This window comes from Lithobates pipiens, unplaced genomic scaffold (genome assembly GCF_037356315.1).
Source record: "Lithobates pipiens isolate NorthernLeopardFrog02 unplaced genomic scaffold, aLitPip1_a1.2 Scaffold_23, whole genome shotgun sequence".
NCBI lineage: Eukaryota > Metazoa > Chordata > Amphibia > Anura > Ranidae > Lithobates > Lithobates pipiens.
This window is the reverse complement of record NW_027507785.1, coordinates 333,677,609-333,702,952: the sequence shown is the minus strand read 5'-3', so window position 1 is coordinate 333,702,952 and position 25,344 is coordinate 333,677,609. Positions and strand designations below refer to the sequence as shown.

At 49.3% G+C, this 25,344-nt stretch overlaps 2 protein-coding genes and 4 non-coding genes across 7 annotated transcripts in view; 5 read left to right on the top strand and 1 right to left on the bottom strand.

Annotated features, from left to right (window-relative positions):
• Positions 1-3,294: 3,294 nt before the first annotated feature.
• On the top strand, positions 3,295-12,240 carry RPS8 (ribosomal protein S8). The gene is made up of 6 exons (XM_077450757.1): positions 3,295-3,408; positions 5,236-5,342; positions 5,701-5,800; positions 9,462-9,637; positions 11,428-11,557; positions 12,082-12,240. Exons 1-6 carry the CDS (start codon positions 3,405-3,407, stop codon positions 12,189-12,191), a joined length of 627 nt encoding a protein of 208 aa, XP_077306883.1. The 5' UTR covers positions 3,295-3,404; the 3' UTR covers positions 12,192-12,240.
• On the top strand, positions 5,074-5,147 carry LOC143928635 (small nucleolar RNA SNORD55/SNORD39). Its single transcript, XR_013262470.1, has one exon. It is a non-coding gene; the product is annotated as a small nucleolar RNA SNORD55/SNORD39 (small nucleolar RNA).
• LOC143928650 (small nucleolar RNA SNORD46) lies at positions 5,523-5,627 on the top strand. Its single transcript, XR_013262482.1, has one exon. It is a non-coding gene; the product is annotated as a small nucleolar RNA SNORD46 (small nucleolar RNA).
• Positions 9,718-9,788, top strand: LOC143928649 (small nucleolar RNA SNORD38). The gene has a single exon (XR_013262481.1). It is a non-coding gene; the product is annotated as a small nucleolar RNA SNORD38 (small nucleolar RNA).
• A 165-nt stretch (positions 12,241-12,405) lies between the features above and the next one.
• LOC143928687 (small nucleolar RNA SNORA35) lies at positions 12,406-12,534 on the top strand. The gene has a single exon (XR_013262515.1). It is a non-coding gene; the product is annotated as a small nucleolar RNA SNORA35 (small nucleolar RNA).
• A 6,142-nt stretch (positions 12,535-18,676) lies between these two features.
• CCDC24 (coiled-coil domain containing 24) overlaps positions 18,677-25,344 on the bottom strand; it is a 96,228-nt gene continuing 89,560 nt past the window's right edge. For both annotated transcript variants that reach the window (XM_077450741.1, XM_077450740.1), the window contains exons 7-9: positions 22,257-22,320; positions 22,074-22,185; positions 18,677-19,347 (exon numbers count right to left, since the gene is read on the bottom strand). In XM_077450741.1, coding sequence (XP_077306867.1) covers positions 18,867-19,347; positions 22,074-22,185; positions 22,257-22,320 — 657 coding nt within the window. In that variant the 3' untranslated portion in view covers positions 18,677-18,866. The remainder of the gene's footprint in view (positions 19,348-22,073; positions 22,186-22,256; positions 22,321-25,344) is intronic.

The following is a 25,344-nucleotide window of genomic DNA, read 5'->3' as shown; positions in this document are numbered from 1 at the left end:
GATGACGCCCTCGAAGCGGCAGATGACGGAGAGCCGTGTCTCCTCGTACTGCTAGACCTAAGTGCAGCGTTTGATACAGTAGATCACAATACTCTACTCGTCCGCCTCACAGAAGTAGCCGGAGTCCAAGACATAGATCTCCATTGGTTTGCGTCCTTCCTAGGAAATCGGTCACAGACAGTGAAACTAGGAAAATTCCTCTCCGAAACTCGGGCAGTCACCTGCGGAGTCCCTCAAGGCTCTCCGTTGTCACCCGTTCTCTTCAACATTTACATTCGCCCACTCCTTCAAATCATCAGATGCTCAGATCTCTGCTTCCACTCTTACGCTGACGACACGCAACTTTATTTCCGGATCAATGGAAAAAAAGATCACCAACAACAACTTGAAAACTGCCTCAAATCAATAGAGGACTGGATGACCACCAACTCCCTCCAGCCAAACCAATCAAAGACAGAGCTTCTTATCTTACACCCAAATCATAAGCCCGCAACCAAAGCCTCCTGGTCTCCACCCACCGTCTTTGGGCAGACTATCTCCCCAAAGACCAAAGCGAAAAGTCTCGGGGTTATTTTAGACGCACAAATGTCAATGGATGCGCAAATAGGAGCAGTAGTCAGTCGATCTCACCATCTGCTGCGCATGCTTCGCAGACTCCTCCCTTTTATCCCAAAGAATGACAAAGCAGTGGTAGTTGGAACAATCATTAATTCACGACTGGACTACGCAAACTCGCTTTACATAGGATTACCACAATATCAACTTGCGCGATTACAACTGATCCAAAACACGGCGGCAAGGCTGATAACAGGAAAAAAACCCTGGGAATCCATCTCCCCTTCACTGAGGAGCTTACATTGGCTAACCGTAAAAAATCGGATCACGTTCAAGACCCTTTGCCTCACCCACAAATGCGTGCATAGAGAAGCTCCGCAATACCTAATGGAGAAAATAAATCATTACACACCAAACCGCAGTCTTCGATCAGCCAACAAAAACCTCCTCCTCGTGCCCAAAGCCCGGTATAAATCCAAGGGGGATCGGAGATTCGCTGTCCAAGGGCCTCGGCTATGGAATGCTCTACCAATCAACATCCGCCTGGAAGAAAATCACCTGGCTTTTAGGAAAAAACTCAAGACCTTCCTCTTTTAGCAGATGATCAAAGCTCGCCACAGCGCCTAGAGGCGATTCAGTTCGCATTGTGCGCTATACAAGTATTTCATTCATTCATTCATTCATTCATTCATTCATTCATAATGATGGTGATGAGGACAGACATGTAATGATAACCTGGGGATGAGGATGATGGGATTACAATGTGGAGGGGGGTGAGAATGACTCTGGAGAGGGATGTTGAGGATGAGGATGACTGTAGAGAGGGATGGGAGATGAGGATGATGATAATGATGATGACTGAGGGGGGTGACAGTGATGAGGACAGACATGTAATGATAACCTGGGGATGAGGATATTGGAATTACAATGTGGAGGGAGTGAGAATGACTCTGTAGAAGGATGGTGAAGATGAGGATGATGATAATAGAGAATTACCGTGGAGAGGGATAATGACGATGATGATAATTGATGAAGAGTCTGGAGAGGAATGTTGGGGATGTGAAAGGATAATCTGGGGAGGAGGAGGATGATTATGGAGAGGGATGAGGATGATGGGGTTACAATGTGGAGAGGAATGGGGGTGAGGATGACTCTGGAGAGGGATGAGAATGATTATTATGAAAAGGATTTCTTGGGGATGAGCTTAATTATGTAAAAGAATAAAAATGGGATTACAATGTGAAGAGGGATGAGGATGATGATGATGAGGACAGACATGCAATGATAACCTGGGGATGAGGATGATGGGATTACAATGTGGAGGGGGGTGAGAATGACTCTGGAGAGGGATGTTGAGCATGAGGATGACTGTAGAGAGGGATGGGAGATGAGGATGATGATAATGCCTGAGGGGGATGATGATTAGGATGATGACTGAGGGGGATGACAGTGATGAGGACAGACATGTAATGATAACCTGGGGATGAGGATATTGGAACTACAATGTGGAGGGATGGTGAAGATGAGGATGATGATAATAAAGAATGACTGTGGAGAGGGATAATGATGATGATGATAATTGATGAAGAGTCTGGAGAGGAATGTTGGGGATGTGAAAGGATAATCTGGGGAGGATGAGGATGATGGGGTTACAATGTGGAGAGGAATGGGGTGAGGATGACTCTGGAGAGGGATGAGAATGATAATTATGAAAAGGAGTCTTGGGGATGAGCTTAATTATGTAAAAGAATAAAAATGGGATTAAAATGTGAAGAGGGATGAGGGTGATGACTGAGGGGGATGATGAGGATGATGGTGATGAGGACAGACATGTAATGATAACCTGGGGATGAGGATGATGGGATTACAATGTGGAGGGGGGTGAGAATGACTCTGGAGAGGGATGACGAGGATGACTGTGAAGAGGAATGGGAGATGAGGATGATGATGACTGAGGGGGGTGACGGTGATGATGACAGACATGCAATGATAACCTGGGGTGATGATGGGATTACAGTGTGGAGGGGGGTGAGAATGACTCTGGAGAAGGATGACGAGGATGACTGTGAAGAGGAATGGGAGATGAGGATGATGATAATGACTGAGGGGAATGATGAGGATGATGACTGAGGGGGGTGACGGTGATGACGACAGACATGCAATGATAACCTGGGGTGATGATGGGATTACAGTGTGGAGGGGGGTGAGAATGACTCTGGAGAGGGATGAAGATGGTTATAAAGAGGAATGAGGATGATGATAATGGAGAATGACTTGGAGGGGGATGTTGGGGATAGGGATGGCTGTGGAGAGGGATGAGGATGAGGATGATGGTATGTTGGTGATGAGGACAGATGTGTAATGATAATCTGGGGATGAAGATGAATATGGAGAGTGAAGTTGGTAATAACGATGACTGTGGACGGGGATGAGGATGATGGGATTAAAATGTTGAGAGAGATGAGGACAGACAGATGTGTATTATGTGAGGATGAGGATGATAATAATGAATCATGACTATGGAGAGGGATGATGATGATGGTAGGAATGATGTGTTGGGGATGAGGATGATGACGGTCAGACTTTTATTAATAATAATAATAATAATAATAATAATAATAATAATAATAATAATAATAATAATAAGGGGATGAAGATGATAACGGCGTGTTCTGTGTTGGGGTGATGATGACACTTTGAGCCCCGCGCACTGTTGCCATGGTTTCCCGGGCAGTCTCGGCGTCGCGCGGGAAGTGACGTCACGGCGCCGGTCCTCTCGCGAGATTTCCCCGGGAACAAACTCTCCCGAGATCCTCTGCGACTTCCTCTTTCCAGCCAGCGCCTGAGACATGGGTACGTCTTACCGTCCTCTCCGCTCATCCGCCGCCATCCTCCTCGGGGAGCCTCCCCTCCGCCCGGACCCTGCCCGGGTGATGATAGTGGGGGACCGGGGCACCGACAGGAGGGGAGATCTCCGGTGCCGGGGGGAGGGGAGGGAACCGACCGCCACCATGGAGGATAGAGCCGGCCTGACAGGCCGCACCGAGACCCTCCTTCCCCGGGTACCGGACTGACCTCTCCCCGGACTCTGTGTGCTCCCCGTGTGCCGCACATTATCCCCCCTCCTATCTGGGCATCACATGTCCGCTGACAGACACCCCCCCAGAAAGGTTTGTGCCAAATACCCCCCCCTCCAATAAAACCCCCCAATACTATCCCAGCAATCCATGGTGTGTGCAGAGCAGACACCCCCCCCTCTATACTACACAATCTACCCCCCCCCCAATAATGCCCCCAATGCTCTGCACACACCATGGATTGCTGGAATAGTATTACTTACACCCCCCCCCCCCTCTATACTACACAATCTACCCCCCCCCCAATAATGCCCCCAATGCTCTGCACACACCATGGATTGCTGGAATAGTATTACTTACACCCCCCCCCCCCCCCCATACTACACAATCTACCCCCTCCCCACCACCATGCTACCTGTATACCCCACAGATTTCTGCCCCCCAAATTGTGTGCAGAGCTGCCCCTCTGACAACGTCATATCACCCCTCTAGAGATCACCAGATGCCACCCCCTTCTCCCCCCCCCCCCCCCATATTCCATCCATACACCCCCTCAGTGAGTATAGAGACCCCAGCTTGGGGGAGGGGATGTCCCGTCTATTGTGTATAGAGAGGGTGAGATCCATAGAATGTATTCTATCTTCTCTAATGTATAGAGAGGGGCTCCTCGTATATCTGTATACAGAGGGGATGTATAGATCACATGGGGGGGGGTGGGAGGGGATCCTCCATGTCATACATGTCATACATTGTATGTACAGTACGGAGATCAGAGACGTGTGCGGAGGAGCTCCTCCCATGTATAATGTGGGGGGTTTACTATCTGTTGTATGGAGATCATAGAATACAGAGCAAGGTATAGAGATGATGGGGGAGATGCAGAACATCAAGTATATAGGACGTTCTATGAGGGGATTGGAGGAGCCACAGAAGGCGAGAGCAACACGAGCCGCGTCTCCGTCCTTCCCGTATATATTTCACCTCATAGGACTCTCTGTGTGTATATATATATATATATATATATATATAATCTATCATCTGGGACAACCAATTAAAGGGGACAACTGCTGTGTATATGTAAAATAAGTAATATAAATATACAAGTGATCTCTATGTGGACATTACTTATAAATACGGATGGGGGAGATTTAATTTCTAATGTATGGGGGGGGGGGTAGCATGGTGTTTTATATATGGAGGGGGAGATTTAATTTCTAATGTATGGGGGGGGGTAGCATGGTGTTTTATATATGGAGGGGGAGATTTAATTTCTAATGTATGGGGGGGGGTAGCATGGTGTTTTATATATGGAGGGGGAGATTTAATCCTAATGTATGGGGGGGTGTAGCACAGGGATATATGGAGTGGGAGAGATTTACTTTCTAGAATGTTTAATCCTATATGTGTATTGGGGGGGAGATTTGTGTATTGGGGGAGGGGGGGAGTGCGATGATGAGACACGCTGCTGTTCCTGAAGCTGCTGTGTGGAAATCTCCTTGGAGAACTGAGCACTCCCATCCCCCCACCTCCCCTGTTAAAGGGGGTCCCACCATTGCTCACTACATCACTCACCCCCATCACTTGTCTCTTCCCCCCCCCTCAGGTATCTCCAGGGATAACTGGCACAAGCGCCGCAAGACTGGAGGCAAAAGGAAGCCGTACCACAAGAAGAGGAAGTATGAGCTGGGCCGCCCCGCCGCCAACACCAAGGTACTATAGGCTGTGATCAGAAGGGGGGCGCTCAGGAACGGGTTATTGGAGAATCTGTCTGGTGTCCGGGCACAACCGAGGCGCCATGTCCTGGGCACACACAGGTGTTGGCGAAGTTGTAGTCACTCGGTCTCCGCTGTGACAGGACCTTTAAATTGCAGCTCAGCGGCGCCCCCTGGCAGCACATGTGATGAAATACGGACCTTAGGCTGGCAGAGTGGATTGTCTTGGTCATCTCAGCTCTGCCGGCCAGTGATAGGCTTGTCATAGTTACTCTGATGTGCCGCCATTTATAGAGAGCGCTTGTTTTGTGTTTTTAGGATTTTTATTAACTTTTTTTTTTTGTTTCCTTTTTCAGATCGGCCCGCGCCGCATCCACACCGTGAGAGTCCGGGGAGGGAATAAGAAGTACCGCGCTCTGAGGTTGGACGCCGGAAACTTCTCCTGGGGATCTGAGTGTAAGTGAAATTACCGTTTTGAGGCACGGAGGCAATGATGGCGTGTGCCCCGTTCTCCGGTACTGCCAGCGCGTCTGTCCGGGATTACAGCCTTTCCTGCAGAGTCCCCTGTATTGGGGAAACTCGCTCTGTACAGCGGGGGGGTGGACTTGGGCAGAGTGATTTCATTTTAGTCGGTCAAATCATTTGGTTCAGTGAAATTATTCGAATCGCTGAATCGACACGACTCATTTCCTTCAAAGCTAAAAGGATCATAACTGCAGTCCTTCGATACGCTCAGTACAGGCAGCTTATTAGATGTTAAAGAGGAATTAAACCCTGATGGGTTAACTTTGTCTCCCTGTAAAGGTAAAGAATAATGGGCTACTATGCATCGCATCGCAGCCCATTATGTGTCACTTACCTGACACAGGAGCCAGCGATGTCCCCTGTAGTCCGGCGCCTCCATCTTCTTCCGGGTATCGCTGCTCCGGCCACTCACAGCGCCAGAGCAGCGATGACGTCACTCATGCGCATGGGAGCCGCCACTAATGGCATATTGCATGCTGCTAACGGCGATAGTGCGCCTGCACGTCGCTGTCTACGGCGCACGCGCCATAGACAGCTGTGCCTGTCTCTTAGTAAATATCTCCTAAACCGTGTAGGTTTAGGAGATATTTCTTGGACCTACAGGAAGGCCTTAAAGAGGGATTCCACCAAAAAAAATTAAAAGCCAGCAGCTATAAATACTACAGCTGCTGACTTTTTTAATAAATGGACACTCGCCTGTCCCGGGTTCCAGCGATGCCGAGGCCGATCGATCTCTCGGCTGCTGTAGTCACCATTCTAGGTGAGGGAATCAGGAAGTGAAGCGAATCGGCTTCACTTCCCGGTTCCCTACTGCGCATGCGCGAGCCGCGCCACGCAATAGGAAATCTCCGCGCTGTCACTGGGACCCGTGTGTGTCCCAGCAGACAGCGCGGCAGGGCAGGAAATGGCGTAGACTCCCACGGGAGTCTATGCCCGGAAGTGGGTGAAAATGCCTGTCTTTGACAGGTATCTCCACCCCCCTCCCCCCTGAAAGGTGTCAATTGTGACACCGGAGGGGGGGGGGGGGGGTTCCGATCAGCGGAGGTTCCACTTTAGGGTGGAATCCCGCTTTAATCTAGGCCTTACCTGTAGGTCAAAGCGGTTTGTAAGGGTTTACAACCGCTTTAAATAACTTTATTTTGCTGCAGTAACTATTCTATAAACTGCAATACAGCCCCCCCCAAAAAAAAGCAGCAGATACCTTGAATTATGCAAAAATATTACAATAACCAAAAATACAAACTCTAGCTTGTGAGCACTGAGCTCTCTAGACTGTGAATCATTCATAGAATGAAGAGTCGTGTTGTTGGCTCATGTATGCACTGTGCATTTTAAAATGCAGTATGATTGTGTGCTCTGTGATTTAGGCTGGCTTCACAGTGCTGCGTTCTGTGCAAATCGCACGCGATGATTTGTATGGCTGAATTTGCCTCACATTTGGATCAGTCGTGCATCACTTTTTTTTTTTTTCTACACCTGAATCGACTCGTATGGGTGTTCGCACCCCCATGTGATTTGATTCCTGTCTGAATGGACGGTTTGCACTGCGATGTGCATAGATCATTAACTTTTTTGTATTGGTAGTTCCAGCAGTTTGCAGTCGCATAGGGCAGTGTGGTGCGATGCGCGGACTGCAGGGTTTCCCCGCATGATCGCACCAATGTGTGAACCCCCAGCCTCATTCAAAGACTTCTCACAGCAGCTCATGACTCTAATGTGACCTGATGAGTCACTCGTAGATTCAGGAGTTTGTACTGCTCTAACTCACACAACTCATGACCCTAATGAGTTCCTCAGATTCAGGAGCCATGCTGTTGGCTCGCACACCTCATGTTACAAAACATAATGTTGATACTTCTGTGCTCTTCCTGACGGTGTCATCACAGACTCTACTAGTTGCTGCCTGATTCACACACACATACAAGAGAACCGTGTGTGCTCTGTGATTTATTCAGAAACTTTGGAAGTCTCGATCGCTCACACAATCATCATGTTTTAGCTCATTTTACAAATCATGAGCTGAGGCTGCTGTTTGTTCAGCTCCCTACACAGCCTGAAAGGGAAGATCTCTGACAATGAATTGAATCGGATTCACTTTCATGATTCGATTCATTCAAACTCTGTAGGGAGTCTATTCACTGATTTGATTCAGTAGCCAAGCCTAGCGGGGGGGGGGGGGGGGGGGGGGGGGGGTCTCCAAACTTTCTACACAAAGGGCCAGCTTATTGTCCTTCAGACTTTGGGGGGGGGGTTGGGCTGGAGCGTGGACAGAAAATGTTCTGGGGTCCCTGCGAGTCAAGAGTGCCCCGTCTTTGGTATTGGGAGGAGCAATGATGGTCCCCCGAGGGCAGGATAAAGGCAAAGGGCTGTCGTTTGGAGACCACTGCTGTACACTAATGTCTCATTGGAGGACGAGATGCTGATTGGCTGCCTTAACATTGAACCCCAGAAGATCTGGCTGGGTCCATGTGACTTGAGCCATGATGCTGAAGATGTCATGTGACTGTTTACCTTCTCCTGATGAGGGGTAATTGTTACAATTAAGATCTTTACGGGTCTGTCTACTATTGGCTCATTAATATTTGACCTTACTGGACTGGGGTAGTAGGTGTAGAAATGGGGTTCGGGGGGGGGGGTGGCAGGGTAGTGGGCAGTCATAAGCTTCTGATAGAACCCAATGTAATAGAAGTGTCTGAACTTGGCTCTGCGCATGTGATGATAACTTGGTCCCTATGTGAGGAGGTTCGGTCATTCTGACCTTGGACCCCTCGCCGTGCCGGGATTCGTCATAGTTACTCTGATTGCGCTTTGCATACAACAGACAACTCTATAGGAGCTCCTCTCAGTATTGTGCTTGCCATGTGAGTATTTGGTGTTCAGCAGTGAGATCTCCTGAGAGGCGGATGAAAGCTTAACTAACTTATTTTGTTTATTTTTTTTTTCGGGCCAAGCTGACCCAAATTATTTCCTTTACTAGTACATGTATAACCTGTAGTATGCAGTGCCTGTGATCTGGCAAATTTTGAGGTCAGGGTTGCACACTTCATGCACCCCCCCCCCCCCCCCCCAATACAACTGGCCCTTTGAGGGCAACTATAATGCTGATGTGGTCTTTGATATAACGGAGTGTGACACCCCCGCTGTGTAGAGAATGTAGCTGATGCTCTGTACAGTCTATGCAGGACTGACACAGCGATCGCATGCAAAGGAAATAATTTCAAACCGTTTGGCCCGAACCAATTAAAGTAACACTGAAGCTGGTGTTGGGTGTAAATTAAATCCTATACCTGGAGCTACATAGACCGCCATTGCTGGCCACTCCTTCTGGATCTGTCTGGCTGCTCCGATGTCAATCTTTCAGTTTGTACATATCGGATGTTCACTTGCAGCATGCTTGTTCAGGGTCGGAGTTGAAGCCTGGGACAGTCGGTGTGTTCAGAAGGTCGCTGGCAGCGTAAAGGCCTCTCTTGGCAGCAGTCTCCTTTAATCTGGCAGTGCGTGGCGGAGTCCTGCGTCCTCCTCCCGCAATAGACGGATAGATCTGGTTTTATTTTCAGCCATTCTGACACTTGTACTCCCCTCCCCCGTGCAGGCTGCACCCGGAAGACCAGAATCATCGATGTCGTCTACAACGCATCGAACAACGAGCTGGTGAGAACCAAGACTCTGGTGAAGAACTGCATCCTCCTGATCGACAGCACCCCCTACAGACAGTGGTACGAGGCGCACTACGCCACACCGCTCGGGCGCAAGAAGGGAGCCAAACTGGTAAGTGTGGGAGGGGCTGCTGTGCCCTGTGGGTGGGCTTCACACTCCAGCCAGAGGTCGTTCAGACTCCCTCCCCCGCTCTTCCAGTGATGATAACTTCTGTCCAGTTCTGCTACTGAGTGCAAGTGGTGATACTTCAGATCTGAGGAAGATGAGGAGGAAGTCTGTCCGACGGCGCGGCCACTGGTGCTTCTTGGGGTTTCAGTTCTTTCCTTCGCTGTCACCACATCTATATACTGGGTGGGAGATTTACTAAAACTGGAGGGTGCAGAATCTGGTGCAGCTGTGCATGGGAGCCAATTGGCTTCTACCTTCAGCTTCTTCAATGAAGCTTTGACAAAAAAAATAAAAACTGGAAGCTGATTGGTTTCTTTGCAGCACCAGATTTTGGACTCCTAGTTTCAGTTAAATCATCCCAAAGTTCTTTGGTAATAAAGTTGCATTATTCTGTACAACCACCATCGTTTATGTAAACTTACATCCACACTAAATTTTATACAGCAATTAAGAATTATGCAAGATGACAGATCTTCACTTGGATACAATGTGGCACACATACTGGTGGGGAGTTACTAAGTCTCGGATCATACTAGCGTGAATTCATCATGGCTTGCTATCGACTTCTTTAATGGAAGTCAATGCAAGTCGCTCTGAAGTCGCCCCCCAAGTAGTGCAGGAACTTTTTTATTTTTAAAGCTGAAACGACTTGAGTCACTTTGACAAATCACACCCTTTCAGTGCAGTGGAACCGTTCTAACCAGACGACTTAGTCCCCTGACAGGTCTCCCCGATGTAAACCGAGCCTTACTAAAACCTGGAGCACTCAGAATCCGGTGCAGCTCCCTTAAAGCAACCACTCGGCTTACAGGTTTTATCAAAACTTGGTGGTTGTAACCCTAAAATAATAAAAAATCTTGATCCTTTAAAACATCATAGACAGCACACATTTACCCCTCTCTGTTCTAAAAAAAAACAAACAAAAAACCTGGTTGATCCTGCCAGTAATGACAAAGATGAAATATTTTAGTTGCTTATGGAAGGGGGAGATTTGTGTTCAGCTTTAGACTCCATTCCCACAGGGGCAACTTTGGATCAGACTTCAAGTTGCCCCCAGCAACAGACTAAAAAAAAAAAAAAAGCTGTGGACTGCCGCACTCTTCAGAAGACCACTTTCTTTTATTGGAAAATCACATCACAGCTCAACAAGGAAAAATTGCTGATGTTTCGCACTAGCTTTGGTGCTTATTCTGTAGGGCTGTGAATAAGCGCTACAGCTAGTGCGACACGTCAGCAATTTTTCCTCATTTTATTGAGCTGTGATGTGATTTTTCCAATAAAAGAAAGTGGTCTTCTGAAGAGTGCGGCAGTCCAGAGCTTGTTTTTAGTCTGTTGCTAGTGGTAATAGCCGGCGCCTGTGGCTTCCCAGCCAAAGAGACAGTTTACAGCCTGCATGTGTGCTCCTGGAGCAGTGAGATCCCGTCTCCTTCAAGTTGCCTCAAGTCGCACTACTTGAAAAAAAATCAATGTAAGTGAATGGATACGTCTTAATGCACACTACTGCAGTCACTCCGACTTCAGAAAAGGTTCCTGTACTACTTCTGTAAATGTCATGGCACTCCTTGTAAGAGGGGGGGGGGAAGGGGTTAGATTGTGGCATTTTAGACAAAGTGCACGCTTGGCTTCACTTTATTGCTGTCTTCCTTTTTTTTCACATGTTTGTAAACTCTGCATTGTAGATGGCGGGCGCTGTCTGGTATTCTAACCTTGTCCCCTCCCCCTTTCTCATCTAGACTCCTGAGGAAGAAGAAATCCTCAACAAGAAAAGATCCAAGAAAACCCAGAAAAAATATGACGATCGCAAAAAGACGGCAAAGATCAGCCCTCTGCTGGAGGAACAGTTTCAACAGGGAAAACTACTTGGTGAGTATCTGCAGCTGCTAGATGTGACCGCCTGGCCTGCTGTGAGCCCCAGATAAAAATCAGGCTTGCAGTGGGAGTTATCATGGTGGTGGGGGGGGGGGGGGGTTACTTAGGTGGGATAAAAGGCGAAGGGCAGCAGAGGTACTTGGGTGGAGGAGGCAAGGCCTTGGCTATGGGTGTTGCTCCTGTGTCATGCAGGATATGGGGCAGTGATGCTGAATGTAGAGTGGTGTCATCCTCCTAATCCATTGCAGACAGTGTGGGGGTCGGAATCACAAGCCTTAATAATGAAGGGCTGGGGGGGTGGACCACCTCTACATCTCTTCCATCCCTGTGAGCACCTGACTTGCATCTTTGGGAACCGGGACACCTATGCAGAATTCGAACATTTTATAATAAACTGCCCACTAGATGCCACTTTCCCTCTTTCTATACACATGAACAGTGGGGGGAAATCATTTCTTGTTCAGGAATATAATTGTCTTTGGGGGTCCGGGGTCTCTAATGATGCATTCTACTTGCAGCATGCATCGCCTCTAGGCCAGGACAGTGCGGCCGAGCGGACGGATACGTTCTTGAAGGAAAGGAGTTGGAGTTCTACCTGAGGAAGATCAAAGCCAAGAAGGGCAAATAAACTCCTCCCCCTCCCCGGCATCTAATAAACAGAACTTTATTAAACACGACGTCTGTGTGCTCTTCTTTCTGAGGTGACGCTATAGTGAGTACTGGGGGGTGGTTAGCTCTGATTTGAGGTCATTATGGTGGCTGCACTTTTGGGGGTGGTGTTTGGGGTCATTATGGGGGTGGCTGCCCTGGGGCGAGGGGGGGGGGTCTCACTATCTTGCTGTCCGCACTGTTAAGTGTCTCCTTGGTCTTCCTCTGACTCTGGGGTCTCATTCCGGTGCCAGAATAATCCCCTTCTTGCAGAAAGGCCGGACTCTGCTGTGGGCCGACCCTTCCGATAGCTGGGAACACCCACTAAAGTAAAAGCTTAATGCATACTAGCCCATTATGTGGCATTTTACCTGCGATGTCTCTGCTGGTGGCCGGATCCATCTTCGCTCCTCCCTCCTTCCGTGGCCGTGGGCTCTGTGACTGACTCAGACATTCTGCTGTCTGTATAGTTGCTGCACCTCCATTCAGTCGCAGGCTGTCGACACGCGGCTCCAGGCCACTCTGACCGCCTCATTCATGCTGTAGAGGCGTTGGCGCCCGTATGACTGGAGCCTGACATGCTGCACCCATCCATTGTATGTCTCTAGACGTTGTACCCCTAGGGCGGGGGTTCCGTTGTTGTACTTGGCTCCATCGTGGTCACCTAATGAAGAATTCCCAGATCTCTGATAGTGGGGTGCGCCAATATTTTCAAATTTACATTTTGTGTTTTTTTTTTTTTTTGTCCTTAATGACATTTCTGTTCTACTTTAGAAGGATTCTCAAATAAAAGGAAAATTTAAAATGAGCCTTGTCTGTTGGGTTGATTTCCTCCTGATTGCACACAGGCTTGTAAAGGTTCATGTTGAAAGAAAAACAAACCTGTTATATTCCTCCTCCGGGGTTTTGCACAGAGCGGCCCTTATCCTTTTCTGTGGCACTCTTGGCTCCTCCTCTTTGGCGAGTGCCCCCCTCGGAGAAGCCCCTCTTGGGGTACCTGTGCAGTATATAATTTTGTATAAATTTCATTTTGGGTACAATGTTGCACGGCTGCGCAATTATCAGTTTAAAAATAATGCAGTGCCGTATCACATAAAACGGCCTGCGCAGGAAGAGGGGGATATCGCTCGAAACAGGTGGTTATGGGAATCTAAATACTGGAAGACGGGTATTCGGATCATGTGGTTGGCTGTGATATTTTGCACACAGGTAATGCGTCAGCAGCGATCTGTCACTGTGGTTGCTAGAAGTGAATTATCGGCACAGTATTGTTGCTAAAAAAAAAAAAAAAACTCCACCCACTGATGGGCCTCGCGTGCTTGTGGCACAAGGTGGTTAACCACTTGCCCACTGGGCAGTTATAACCCCCCCCCCCCCCCTCCTAACCAGGCCAATGTTCAGCATTCAATGCTCACATTTTGAATGACAATTACTCAGTCATGCAATTCTGTACCCGTATGATTTTTTTTTTTTATGTTTTCTCAGTTTTCTTTTGGTGGTATTTAGTCACTTCCATACTGCAGGCTGTCATGGTGTCCTTGGCTTTCGGTGATGCCTGCAGCTGCATTTTTTTTATTTTGCAAAGGAGTAATTTTTCTTATATGCTACAATTTTTTGGTTTAAAAAGAACCAAAATGAGTGTCTATTTGGTCTTTTTTTAGTTTATAGCATCTACAAGCTGTGCTGCTAATCATTGAAAATTGATCACTACTGATGGCCCATTTCTTGAACCACTGACAAGTCAGGATGTCCCCCCCAACAAAATTACCCATTTTTGTTTTGATTGTTAGTAAAAAGCACAATTAAGATTTATTTTTCTGCAAAATTGTCATATTCACAGGTTTTCTCTCACATGGCAGATGCAATACAACAAATTACACCCCACAACTCATTCTACTACTCTTGGGTATGACGATAACCCATGGGTGAGACTTTTACACAGCATAGCAGAGGCCCAACATTCAGGGAGCACCACCAGGGGTTCTAGGGATATAAATTACACATCTAATTTCCTGACTGCCGATTACATTTTGTGAATGGAGAAAGTGGCATGGATGAGGCGCAGATCAGCTGTGCCCCCCTCCAGATCCAACCCAGTTGTGCTGCACTGGCTCCCTCCTCTCCTCACACGCTGTACCCATCGGTGTGAGGAGAAGAGAGCGCATTGAGCAGAACATGTGTCGGTTTGGTGACAGATGATGGCTCAGTCATTGGACGGAACGATCACGTGGTAAATGGCCGCTGTCATTGGATCTTTTACACCAATCACTGATGTAGGCCTAGTGGGTGTGGGCCCCAGAACATTTTATATATAAAGATTTTTTTTTTTTATTTTTTTTTTTTAAATGCACAAAATTCTAGGAGAAAAATAGAAAGATTTTGAGCCAGACCATTTACAGGTCTCCAGATGAGAAAACGCCCACCAGGATACTTATTTTTCTGGTGGGAGATCGCTTCCTGGGCAGAGGACACAACAGGAAGTGAGTGGAAATCTCCCGATAATGAGAGGAAATAGGGAATCCCAAATGGAGACATGGCAATAAAAAACCTGACAGTGTGTCTAACCCTTCACTACATCCAACAGTAATTGCCTTTACATACATTGTAGTGCAATAGAGATAGAATAAATATATATGTTATGGCTGTTGCTGTCCTAGGACAAGTACAGAAGATGTGAGGTCTGAACTGATCAATGAACCAGTCTGGCTAAACCCTAGAATAAAAATGTCACGCATTGCTGGTTACCAGTCCTTAGATGTACTGGTTGCATTACCTTGTCGGCACCTGGTGATCCTGCCAGTAACACACTTCCTGTCCTAGAGTGACATCACTCACTATACCAGTGATGGCGAACCTTGGCACCCCAGATGTTTTGGAACTACATTTCCCATGATGCTCCACTACAATGCAAGGTACCAGAGCATCATGGGAAATGTAGTTCCAGAACATCTGGAGTGCCAAGGTTCGCCATCACTGGTATAGTGAGTGATGTCACTCTAGGACAGGAAGCAATCACTGCACTATACTGTATCTATGGAGCAGCGCTTTCACCTTAGGGCAGTGATGGGGAACCTTGGCACCCCAGATGTTTTCGTACTACATTTCCCATGATGCTCCACTACACTGCAGAGTGCATGGGCATCATGGGAAATGTAGTTCCAAAACATCTCGGGGGTGCTAAGTTTCACCAGGACTGCATAACCCCCTCCCCCCTCCATATTGGGACAGGGGTTTGTAATTTTATGCAAAGTAGCCTGGCAGGAAGATAACATTGTCTAAGATTTCAATTCAGTACATAGGAAGTGGCAAAGACACGGCACCTTTTTTGGCAGGATCAATGGGTATTTCTCATCCCACTGAGGAAGTCTTTAACCACCTCAATACCGGACACTTTCACCCCCGACCAAATTGTCAGCTTTCAGCGCTCTCACACTTTGAATGACAATTACTCAGTCATGCTACATTGTACACAAATTATATTTTTATCAGTTTGTTCACACAAATAGACCTTTTTTTTTTTTTGGTGATATTTATTCACAACTTTGTTTTTTTTCTCGGCGATATAAGCGAAGATTAAAAAAAAAAAAATGTCTTTGTTTTAAAAGAAATCCAATAAAATCGACGTAAAATTTTCATCATAAATTTAGGCCAATATATATTCTGCTACAAAGGGGTGTTGCTAGGGGGTGGCTTTTGGGGCTATAGCCCTGAATCTGGGGCCCATAGCCCCGAGTCTCTGAGACGGTCATGTCCTCTCTGCAGCCGGGCCGCGAGTGCGGCGGGCAGCACGGGAGAGGTGGGTGAGAGAGCAGAGTGATGACATCATCTCTCACCACCCGTTCTGCATCGTCGCTGTTCCGCTCTCACTGTGCAGCCGCAGGCAGCAAAGAGATGACATCATCTCTCACTGCCTGCCCTCTCTCTGGTGAGCCTGATGTAAGGAGCGGCTCCCTGGGGACTCTGATGTAATGATACTATATGTAATATACAGTATATATATATATATATATATATATATATATATATATATATATACATGTGTATGGCCGCCCAAGCGTATGACTTTCTTTACTTCGCTGCTGTGGGCTCTACCCCCAGATCTTCTGTAGACCCAGCAACACCCCTTGCTGCTACATCTGGTATAAAAATGTATGATAATTGGTTTGTGTGATCACAGCCTAGCAACAGGCGCTCTATTTACATCACATGACTGCTGTAATTGGACACAGTGATCAAGAGAGCCAATCGCAGAGCCCTCCTTCCGATCCGAGATAGGCCACGTCCACGTGACACGAGCGCATGTGCACGCTCCCGCTCCTTCTGAGGGACGTACATGAAGGAGGAAGCGCCCACCCAGCCGTTTATGTGCGGTGGCCAGGTGGGGAAGTGGTTAACGACCTGACTGACCAGCCGCCATCATTATACCGTGGCAGGTTCCCACAAACTGGCTGCAGGTGTACGGCGGCTCCTCTTAGGGAGCCGTAGCAGACGCATGCGCCCGCTGTATGGGGGGGGGACCTGATGCACGCGGCCACCCGCGATCGTGGGAATGAGAGACAGAACGGAGGATATGTCAATGTAAACAGACAGATCCCCGTGAGGAGAGAGATCTGCTGTTCTTAGTGATTAGGAACAGCGATCTCTCTCCTCCAGTCAGCCCAGCCTCCATACAGTTAGAAACACCTCCCTAGGGAACATATTTAACCCTTTGATTGTCCCCCTAGCGTTAACCCCCTTCCCTACCAGTGACATTTACACAGTAACCCCAGTGGCTATTTTTAGCTCTGATCGCTGTATAAATGTCAATGGTCCAACAAAAGTGTCTGATCTGTCCGCTGCAATGTTGCAGTCCCGCTAAAAATCACAGATAACCTTCATTACTAGTAAAAAAAAAAAAAAAAAACGCCATACATATATCCCTTATTTTGTAGACGTTATAACTTTTGCACAAACCAATCAATATACACTTATTGCGATTTTTTTTTTTGTTTAACCAAAAATATGAAGAACTGCTGAAGACATTTTTTTGGGGGGTGGGGGGTTTTTTTTGGGGTTATTTATTATAGCAAAAAGTAAAGTTTTTTTTTTATTAATTTAAAGCGCAAAAAATAAAAACCGCAGAGGTTATCAAATCCCACCAATACAACGTTCTGTTTGTGGGGAAAAAACACGTCAGTTTTGTTTTGGTACGTCGCACGACCGCGCAATTGTCAGTTAAAGCAACAAAGTGGCGAATCACAAAAAATGGCCTGGTCATCAAGGGGAAAAATCTTCTGGGGTTAAAGTGGAATTTGGGCTTAAAGGGTTGTAAATCCTCCACCCCGTTCTATGCATTAAGGCAAAAAACCTCCTGTGATGCAGCAGGCCCCCAGAGCCCCCCCCCTTTACTTACCTGAACCCGGCCTTTCCAGCAACAAGCACACCCACTACAGCCGGTGTCAGGGGTCCTGATTGGATAGATTGATAGAAGCACAGCCATTGGCTCCCACCGCTGTCAATCAAATCCAATGACGTGGGGCAGAGTCCTTCTATCTGAGTCTACAGATGCAGCATGACTCGGGAGCGTGCCCGCATGAGTGCCCCCAAGGGAGAGAGGCTCTTCAACGGGGCGCTCGAGAAGGAGGAGGAGCCAGGAGCGCCGCTGAGGGACCCCAGAAGAAGAGGATTGGGGTCACTGCAAAACAAACTGCCCAGAGAAGGCAAGTATGTCATGTATAAAAAAAAAAAAAAACGTTAACCACTTCAGCCCCGGAAGAATTTACCCCCTTCCTGACCAGAGCACTTTTTGCGGTTCGGCACTGCGTCGCTTTAACTGATAATTGCGCAGTCGTGCGACGTGGCTCCCAAACAAAATTGACGTCCTTTTTTTTGCCCACAAATAGAGTTTTCTTTTGTTGGTATTTGATCACCTCTGCGGTTTTTATTTTTTGCGCTTAAAACAAAAAATAGCGACAATTTTGGAAAAAAAATCTTTTTTTTTTTTACTTTTTGCTGAAGGGGCCAGCAGGCTCCACCCACTACAGGGGGAGCAGAGACAAGTCCAGTCACCCTGCACAAGGAGAGAGAGCTGTGGGAAGGGCCCAGCAGGCTCCACCCACTACAGCAGGGATACGCAATTAGTGGACCTTCAGCTGTTTCAGAACTACAAGTCCCATGAGGCATAGCAAGACTCTGACAGCCACAAGCATGACACCCAGAGGCATGATGGGACTTGTAGTTTTGTAACAGCTGGAGGTCCACTAATTGCAGATCTCTACAGCCCCCCCTGTACAAGGAGAGAGAGCTTTGGGAGGGGCCCCACAGGCTCCACCTATTAAGGGGGGAGACAAGATTAGTCACCTTGCACAAGGTAAATTAGCAGAGCTGTGGGAGGAGCCCAATAGGCTCCACCCACTAAAGGGAAGTGCAGAGACAAGATAAGAGCTGTGAGGTAGGCGGAGACAAGACCAGTCCCCCTGCACACAGTAAGAAAGCAGCAGTGGGCGGTCTTTATTACAGGAAGTCTCACACTGGATTCTGGGGCAAGTCACATGACCGATGGAATTATTATCCCAGGGGTTCAGATTAAACATTCAGAGTCGGTAGAATTGCATTGAGTCATGTGACTGCGATTCTCCTACTGTGCTCCTCCCACTCTCGGACATTCCATTGCGGATCACCGTGGAATGGTCGGCACCTTTGCCCTCGCCCTGCGGAATTCTGGTGCAGAGTTGGCACCGCTGGGTGGTCTTTGAGCCAGGGGAGGGGCAGGAACATACAGAGTGTCTGGTGGCTTCACGCCATGTGTAGACTGACTGCTCTCTGCAGGGACACAGTTCATGGTGGACATTCCGGTACTCCTGCCAGGGGCGTACACCCGGGACAGGTGCTCCAGACTGCCGGGTGCATTAGCGGGTTTGTGGGGGTGATCTGAAGTCAGTTCTTGTCCAGCAGAGGGAATCCTCCCCGGACCCCTTAGTGAGGGTGGGGGAGGGGTGGAGCAGAGGGCTTCCTGTGTCCTCACTACGGTCCTCACTTTTGGGTGTGGAGGGCACGGCGTCCGAGTGTACCGGTGTAATTCGGGAGATTCCGGTGTCTGTAGAGGTGCCCGGCGCTCCGGATCCCCCGACAAGTCCCTCTTTACAGCCTCCAGAGACCTGAGGAACACGGAAAGCACAACATTAGGGGACATGCACAGTGTGCGGCACCCCCGCCAGACATAAAAGACAGTGCAGCTCATTGCTGAATGGATTATTATGTTTTATATGCAAATCGCCCTCTCTGTACAGCAGAGCTCAGACTAGGGATGCGGGAAGCAGCACTAGGAGCCAATCAGTTGTGTGGCTGTGCTAACAGGAACATGGTTATAGGAGGAGAGAGCAGAGTGACGGAGAGAGAGTGGAGTTAATCTGTCTGCTGCTTCTCCATTCACAATCCAATCACAGACTGGGGGGAGGGACAAGACCTGTAAGCGTTGAAGAACGGCAGCTGAGAAAAAGCAGGTCTCCTGCCCTGTCAGATAGAACTGTGCTTTGTGGCAGAGCTGTGTAAATCTCAGGATTGGATAAACAACTGCAAATCCTTTGGCAGTTAAAATAGATCATATATATATATATATATATTATATACAGTATTTCACAAAAGTAAGTACACCCCTCAGTCACATTTGTGTAAATTTTTCTTCTCTCTTTTCATGTGACAACACTGAAGAAATGACACTGGCAACAAAAGTCAGTACACCCCTAAGTGAAAATGTCCAGCTTGGGCCCAATTAGCCATTTTCCCTCCCCCGGTGTCATGTGACTCGTTAGTGTTACAAGGTCTCAGGTGTGAATGGGGAGCAGGTGTGTTAAATTTGGTGTTATCGCTCTCACTCTCTCATACTGGTCACCGGAAGTACAACATGGCACCTCATGGCAAAGAACTCTCTGAGGATCTGAAGATAGGAATTGTTGCTCTACATAAAGATGGCCTAGGCCAGTGATGGTGAACCTTGGCACCCCAGATGTTTTGGAACTACATTTCCCATGATGCTCCCCTACACTGCAGAGTGCATAAGCATTATGGGAAATGTAGTTCCAAAACATCTGGGGTGCCAAGGTTCACCATCACTGGCCTAGGCTATAAGAAGATTGCCAAGACCCTGAAACTGAGCTGCAGGACGGTGGCCAAGACCATACAGCGGTATAACAGGACAGGTTCCCCTCAGAACAGGCCTCGCCATGGTCCACCAAAGAAGTTGAGGTCACGTGATCAGCGTCATATCCAGAGGTTGTCTTTGGGAAATAGATGTATGAGTGCTGCCAGCATTGCTGCAGAGGTTGTAGGGGTGGGGGGTTCAGCCTGTCAGTGCTCAGACCATACGCTGCACACTGCATCAAATTGGTCTGCATGGCTGTCATCCCAGAAGGAAGCCTCTTCTAAAGATGATGCACAAGAAAGACCACAAACAGTTTGCTGAAGACAAGCAGACTAAGGACATGGATTACTGGAACCATGTCCTGTGGTCTGATGAGACCAAGATAAAGGTATTTGGTGTCAGATGGTGTCAGGCGTGTGTGGGGGCAACCAGGTGAGGAGGACAAAGACAAGTGTGTCTTGTCTACAGTCAGGCATGGTGGTGGGAGTGTCATGGTCTGGGGCTGCATGAGTGCTGCCGGCACTGGGGGGGCTACAGATCATTGAGGGGACCATGAATGCCAACATGTACTGTGACATACTGAAGCAGAGCATGATCCCCTCCCTTCAGAGACTGGACCGCAGGGCAGTATTCCAACATGATAACCACCCCAACACACCTCCAACACCACCACTGCCTTGCTAAAGAAGCTGAGGGTAAAGGTGATGGACTGGCCAAGCATGTCTCCAGACCTAAACACTATTGATCATCTGTGGGGGATCCTCAGAGGGAAGGTGGAGGAGGGGAAGGTCTCCAACATCCACCAGCTCCGTGATGTCATCATGGGGGAGGGGAAGAGGACTCCAGTGACAACCTGTGAAGCTCTGGTGACCTCCATGCCCAAGAGGGTTAAGGCAGTGCTGGAAAATAATGGCGGCCACACAAAATATTGACACTTTAGGCCAAATTTGGACATTTTCACTTAGGGGTGTACTGACTTTTGTTGCCAGCGGTTTAGACATTAATGGCTGTGTGTTGAGTTATTTTGAGGGGACAGGAAATTTACACTGTTATACAAGCTGTACACTCACTACTTTACATTGTAGACAAGTGTCATTTCTTCAGTGTTGTCACATGAAAAGAGAGAAGAAAAGATTCACACACATGTCACGGAGGGGTGTACTTACTTTTGTCAGATACTGTATATATTTAGCAGTTTGTGTTTAGGCATTTAAAAACATGATTCAGGAAAAGGGTTAAAATGTGTCATTTTTGTTATCCTTTGTGTCCCCTTGATGAGGTTTTCCTCTCCTTCCTGTCTTGTTAGGCACAACAGGAAGTGACAATAAATCCAGTTATCACCAGAACAGGTGTCCCCATTGGAAGATTTCCCCTCTATACCTGTTCTGGTGACAACCATAAAATCTTAGATTTCCCATCACTTCCTGTCTGGGCGACCCCCCCCCGGGAGGACACAGGCAGCAATAAAAAACCTGACGGGGGGTGAGGGGGTCCGGTTCCTGCGCCTGCTATCTAAACCTTAAAAATAAATTTTGGTTAGGAGATGCAATTTAAGAAATCCCCTCTAGAGGGATGTCAAGGCTGCCATTACTTTCTTTCAGAAAATGCTCAATGCCTGGCAGTCTTTGGAGTCACCCAACAGGTATGAGCCTGCAGCCAATCAGAACTCCTGATCTGCTTTCGCAGTGTAATTCCTGAAGGGGGCAGTACACACACACCCAATAAAGACCCCTCCCCCCTCACCTGGGCGGGGGCGTTATCCTGGCAGACGCCATCTTGGCTGATTGTACGGGTGTCACTGGCGGCCGATCGGTCTGCAGATCTCTCTCAATGATCCGTCTCGCCTCCTTCAGCTCTACGAAGAGAGAAAAAGTCAGAAACGTTTCCAGGGTGATGGCGGCCAGGCGATCGGTAGGATCCACCTACCTGTCAGAGACGGTTCCGGCGTCTGGATCTCCTCGGCGAACAGATAGTCGTCTTCCAGGAGCTCCTAGAGAACAGGGGGAGGAGACGTCAGATCCCGAGAGATACACCCATCCCAGGGGGGCGGAGCAAACAGCTGAGCTGGTTGCCCCAGTGAACAGAATAAAGAATCTGATTGGATGTTATTGGAAGAAACGTTTTATTCTTCACCCTCCACCATCAGAGCGACGCGTCTTCTTCCCCGAAAACATCCAAATGATTCCCAAATATTAATGACGCCTTCACTGCCGACGCGTTTCAGTGCTCCCATCACAGTGCTTCCCTACATCAGGTGTCCCCATCACAGTGCTCCCCTACATCGGGTGTCCCCATCACAGCGCTCCCCTACATCGGGTGTCCCCATCACAGCGCTCCCCTACATCGGGTGTCCCCATCACAGCGCTCCCCTACATCGGGTGTCCCCATCACAGCGCTCCCCTACATTGGGTGTCCCCATCACAGCACTCCCCTACATAAAGTGTCCCCATCACAGCGCTCCCCTACATCAGGTGTCCCCATCACAGCACTCCCCTACATCAGGTGTCCCCATCAGAATGCTCCCCTACATAAAGTGTCCCCATCACAGCGCTCCCCTACATCAGGTGTCCCCATCACAGCGCTCCCCTACATCAGGTGTCCCCATCACAGCGCTCCCCTACATCAGGTGTCCCCATCACAGCGCTCCCCTACATAAAGTGTCCCCATCACAGCGCTCCCCTACATCGGGTGTCCCCATCACAGCGCTCCCCTACATCGGGTGTCCCCATCACAGCGCTCCCCTACATCGGGTGTCCCCATCACAGCGCTCCCCTACATCGGGTGTCCCCATCACAGCGCTCCCCTACATCGGGTGTCCCCATCACAGCGCTCCCCTACATAAAGTGTCCCCATCACAGCGCTCCCCTACATCAGGTGTCCCCATCACAGCGCTCCCCTACATCAGGTGTCCCCATCACAGCGCTCCCCTACATCAGGTGTCCCCATCACAGCGCTCCCCTACATCAGGTGTCTCCATCACAGTGCTCCCCTACATCAGGTGTCCCCATCACAGCGCTCCCCTACATCAGGTGTCCCCATCAGAGCGCTCCCCTACATCAGGTGTCTCCATCACAGTGCTCCCCTACATCAGGTGTCTCCATCACAGTGCTCCCCTACATCAGGTGTCCCCATCACAGCGCTCCCCTACATCAGGTGTCCCCATCACAGCGCTCCCCTACATCAGGTGTCCCCATCACAGCACTCCCCTACATCAGGTGTCCCCCATCAGAGTGCTCCCCTACATAAAGTGTCCCCATCACAGCGCTCCCCTACATAAAGTGTCCCCATCACAGCACTCCCCTACATCGGGTGTCCCCATCACAGCGCTCCCCTACATCGGGTGTCCCCATCACAGCGCTCCCCTACATCGGGTGTCCCCATCACAGCGCTCCCCTACATCGGGTGTCCCCATCACAGCGCTCCCCTACATCGGGTGTCCCCATCACAGCGCTCCCCTACATCGGGTGTCCCCATCACGGCGCTCCCCTACATCGGGTGTCCCCATCACAGCGCTCCCCTACATCGGGTGTCCCCATCACAGCGCTCCCCTACATCGGGTGTCCCCATCACAGCGCTCCCCTACATCGGGTGTCCCCATCACAGCGCTCCCCTACATCGGGTGTCCCCATCACAGCGCTCCCCTACATCGGGTGTCCCCATCACAGTTCTCCCCTACATCGGGTGTCCCCATCACAGCGCTTCCCTACATCAGGTGTCCCCATCACAGCGCTCCCCTACATCAGGTGTCCCCATCAGAGCGCTCCCCTACATAAAGTGTCCCCATCACAGCGCTCCCCTACATCAGGTGTCCCCGTCAGAGCGCTCCCCTACATCAGGTGTCCCCATCAGAGTGCTCCCCTACATCAGGTGTATCCATCACAGTGCTCCCCTACATCAGGTGTCTCCATCACAGTGCTCCCCTACATCAGGTGTCTCCATCACAGTGCTCCCCTGCATCAGGTGTCTCCATCACAGTGCTCCCCTGCATCAGGTGTCTTCATCACAGTGCTCCCCTGCATCAGGTGTCTTAATCACAGTGCTCCCCTACATCAGGTGTCCCCATCACAGTGCTCCCCTATATCAGGTGTCCCCCATCACAGTGCTCCCCTGCACCAGGTGTCTTCATCACAGTGCTCCCTTGCATCAGGTGTCTTCATCACAGTGCTCCCCCACATGAGGTGTCCCCATCACAGTGCTCCTCTACATCAGGTGTCCCCATCACAGTGCTTCCCTACATCAGGTGTCTCCATCACAGCGCTCCCCTACATCAGGTGTCCCCATCACAGTGCTCCCCTACATCAGGTGTCCCCATCACAGTGCTTCCCTATATCAGGTGTCCCCCATCACAGTGCTCCCCTGCATCAGGTGTCTTCATCACAGTGCTCCCCTGCATCAGGTGTCTTCATCACAGCGCTCCCCTACATCAATTGTCTCCATCACAGCGCTCCCCTACATCGGGTGTCCCCATCACAGTGCTCCCCTACATCGGGTGTTCCCAACACAGTGCTCCCCTACATTGGGTGTCCCCATCACAGTGCTCCCCTACATCGGGTGTCCCCATCAAAGTGCTCCCCTACATCGGGTGTCCCCATCACAGTGCTCCCCTACATCGGGTGTCCCCATCACAGTGCTCCCCTACATCGGGTGTCCCCATCGCAGCGCTCCCCTACATCAGGTGTCTCCATCACAGCGCTCCACTACATCAATTGTCTCCATCACAGCGCTCCCCTACATCGGGTGTCCCCATCACAGTGCTCCCCTACATCGGGTGTTCCCATCACAGTGCTCCCCTACATCGGGTGTCCCCATCACAGTGCTCCCCTACATCGGGTGTCCCCATCACAGTGCTCCCCTACATCGGGTGTCCCCATCGCAGCGCTCCCCTACATCGGGTGTCCCCATCGCAGCACTCCCCTACATCAGGTGTCCCCATCGCAGCGCTCCCCTATATCGGGTGTCCCCATCGCAGCGCTCCCCTACATCGGGTGTCCCCATCGCAGCGGTCCCCTACATC

Bases quoted from the DNA above. Each gene is read 5' to 3' on its own strand.
- RPS8 (XM_077450757.1), top strand. The intron at 5,343-5,700 runs GTACTATAGGCT...TTCCTTTTTCAG, and splicing joins GCCCCGCCGCCAACACCAAG to ATCGGCCCGCGCCGCATCCA. The intron at 5,801-9,461 runs GTAAGTGAAATT...TCCCCCGTGCAG, and splicing joins CTTCTCCTGGGGATCTGAGT to GCTGCACCCGGAAGACCAGA.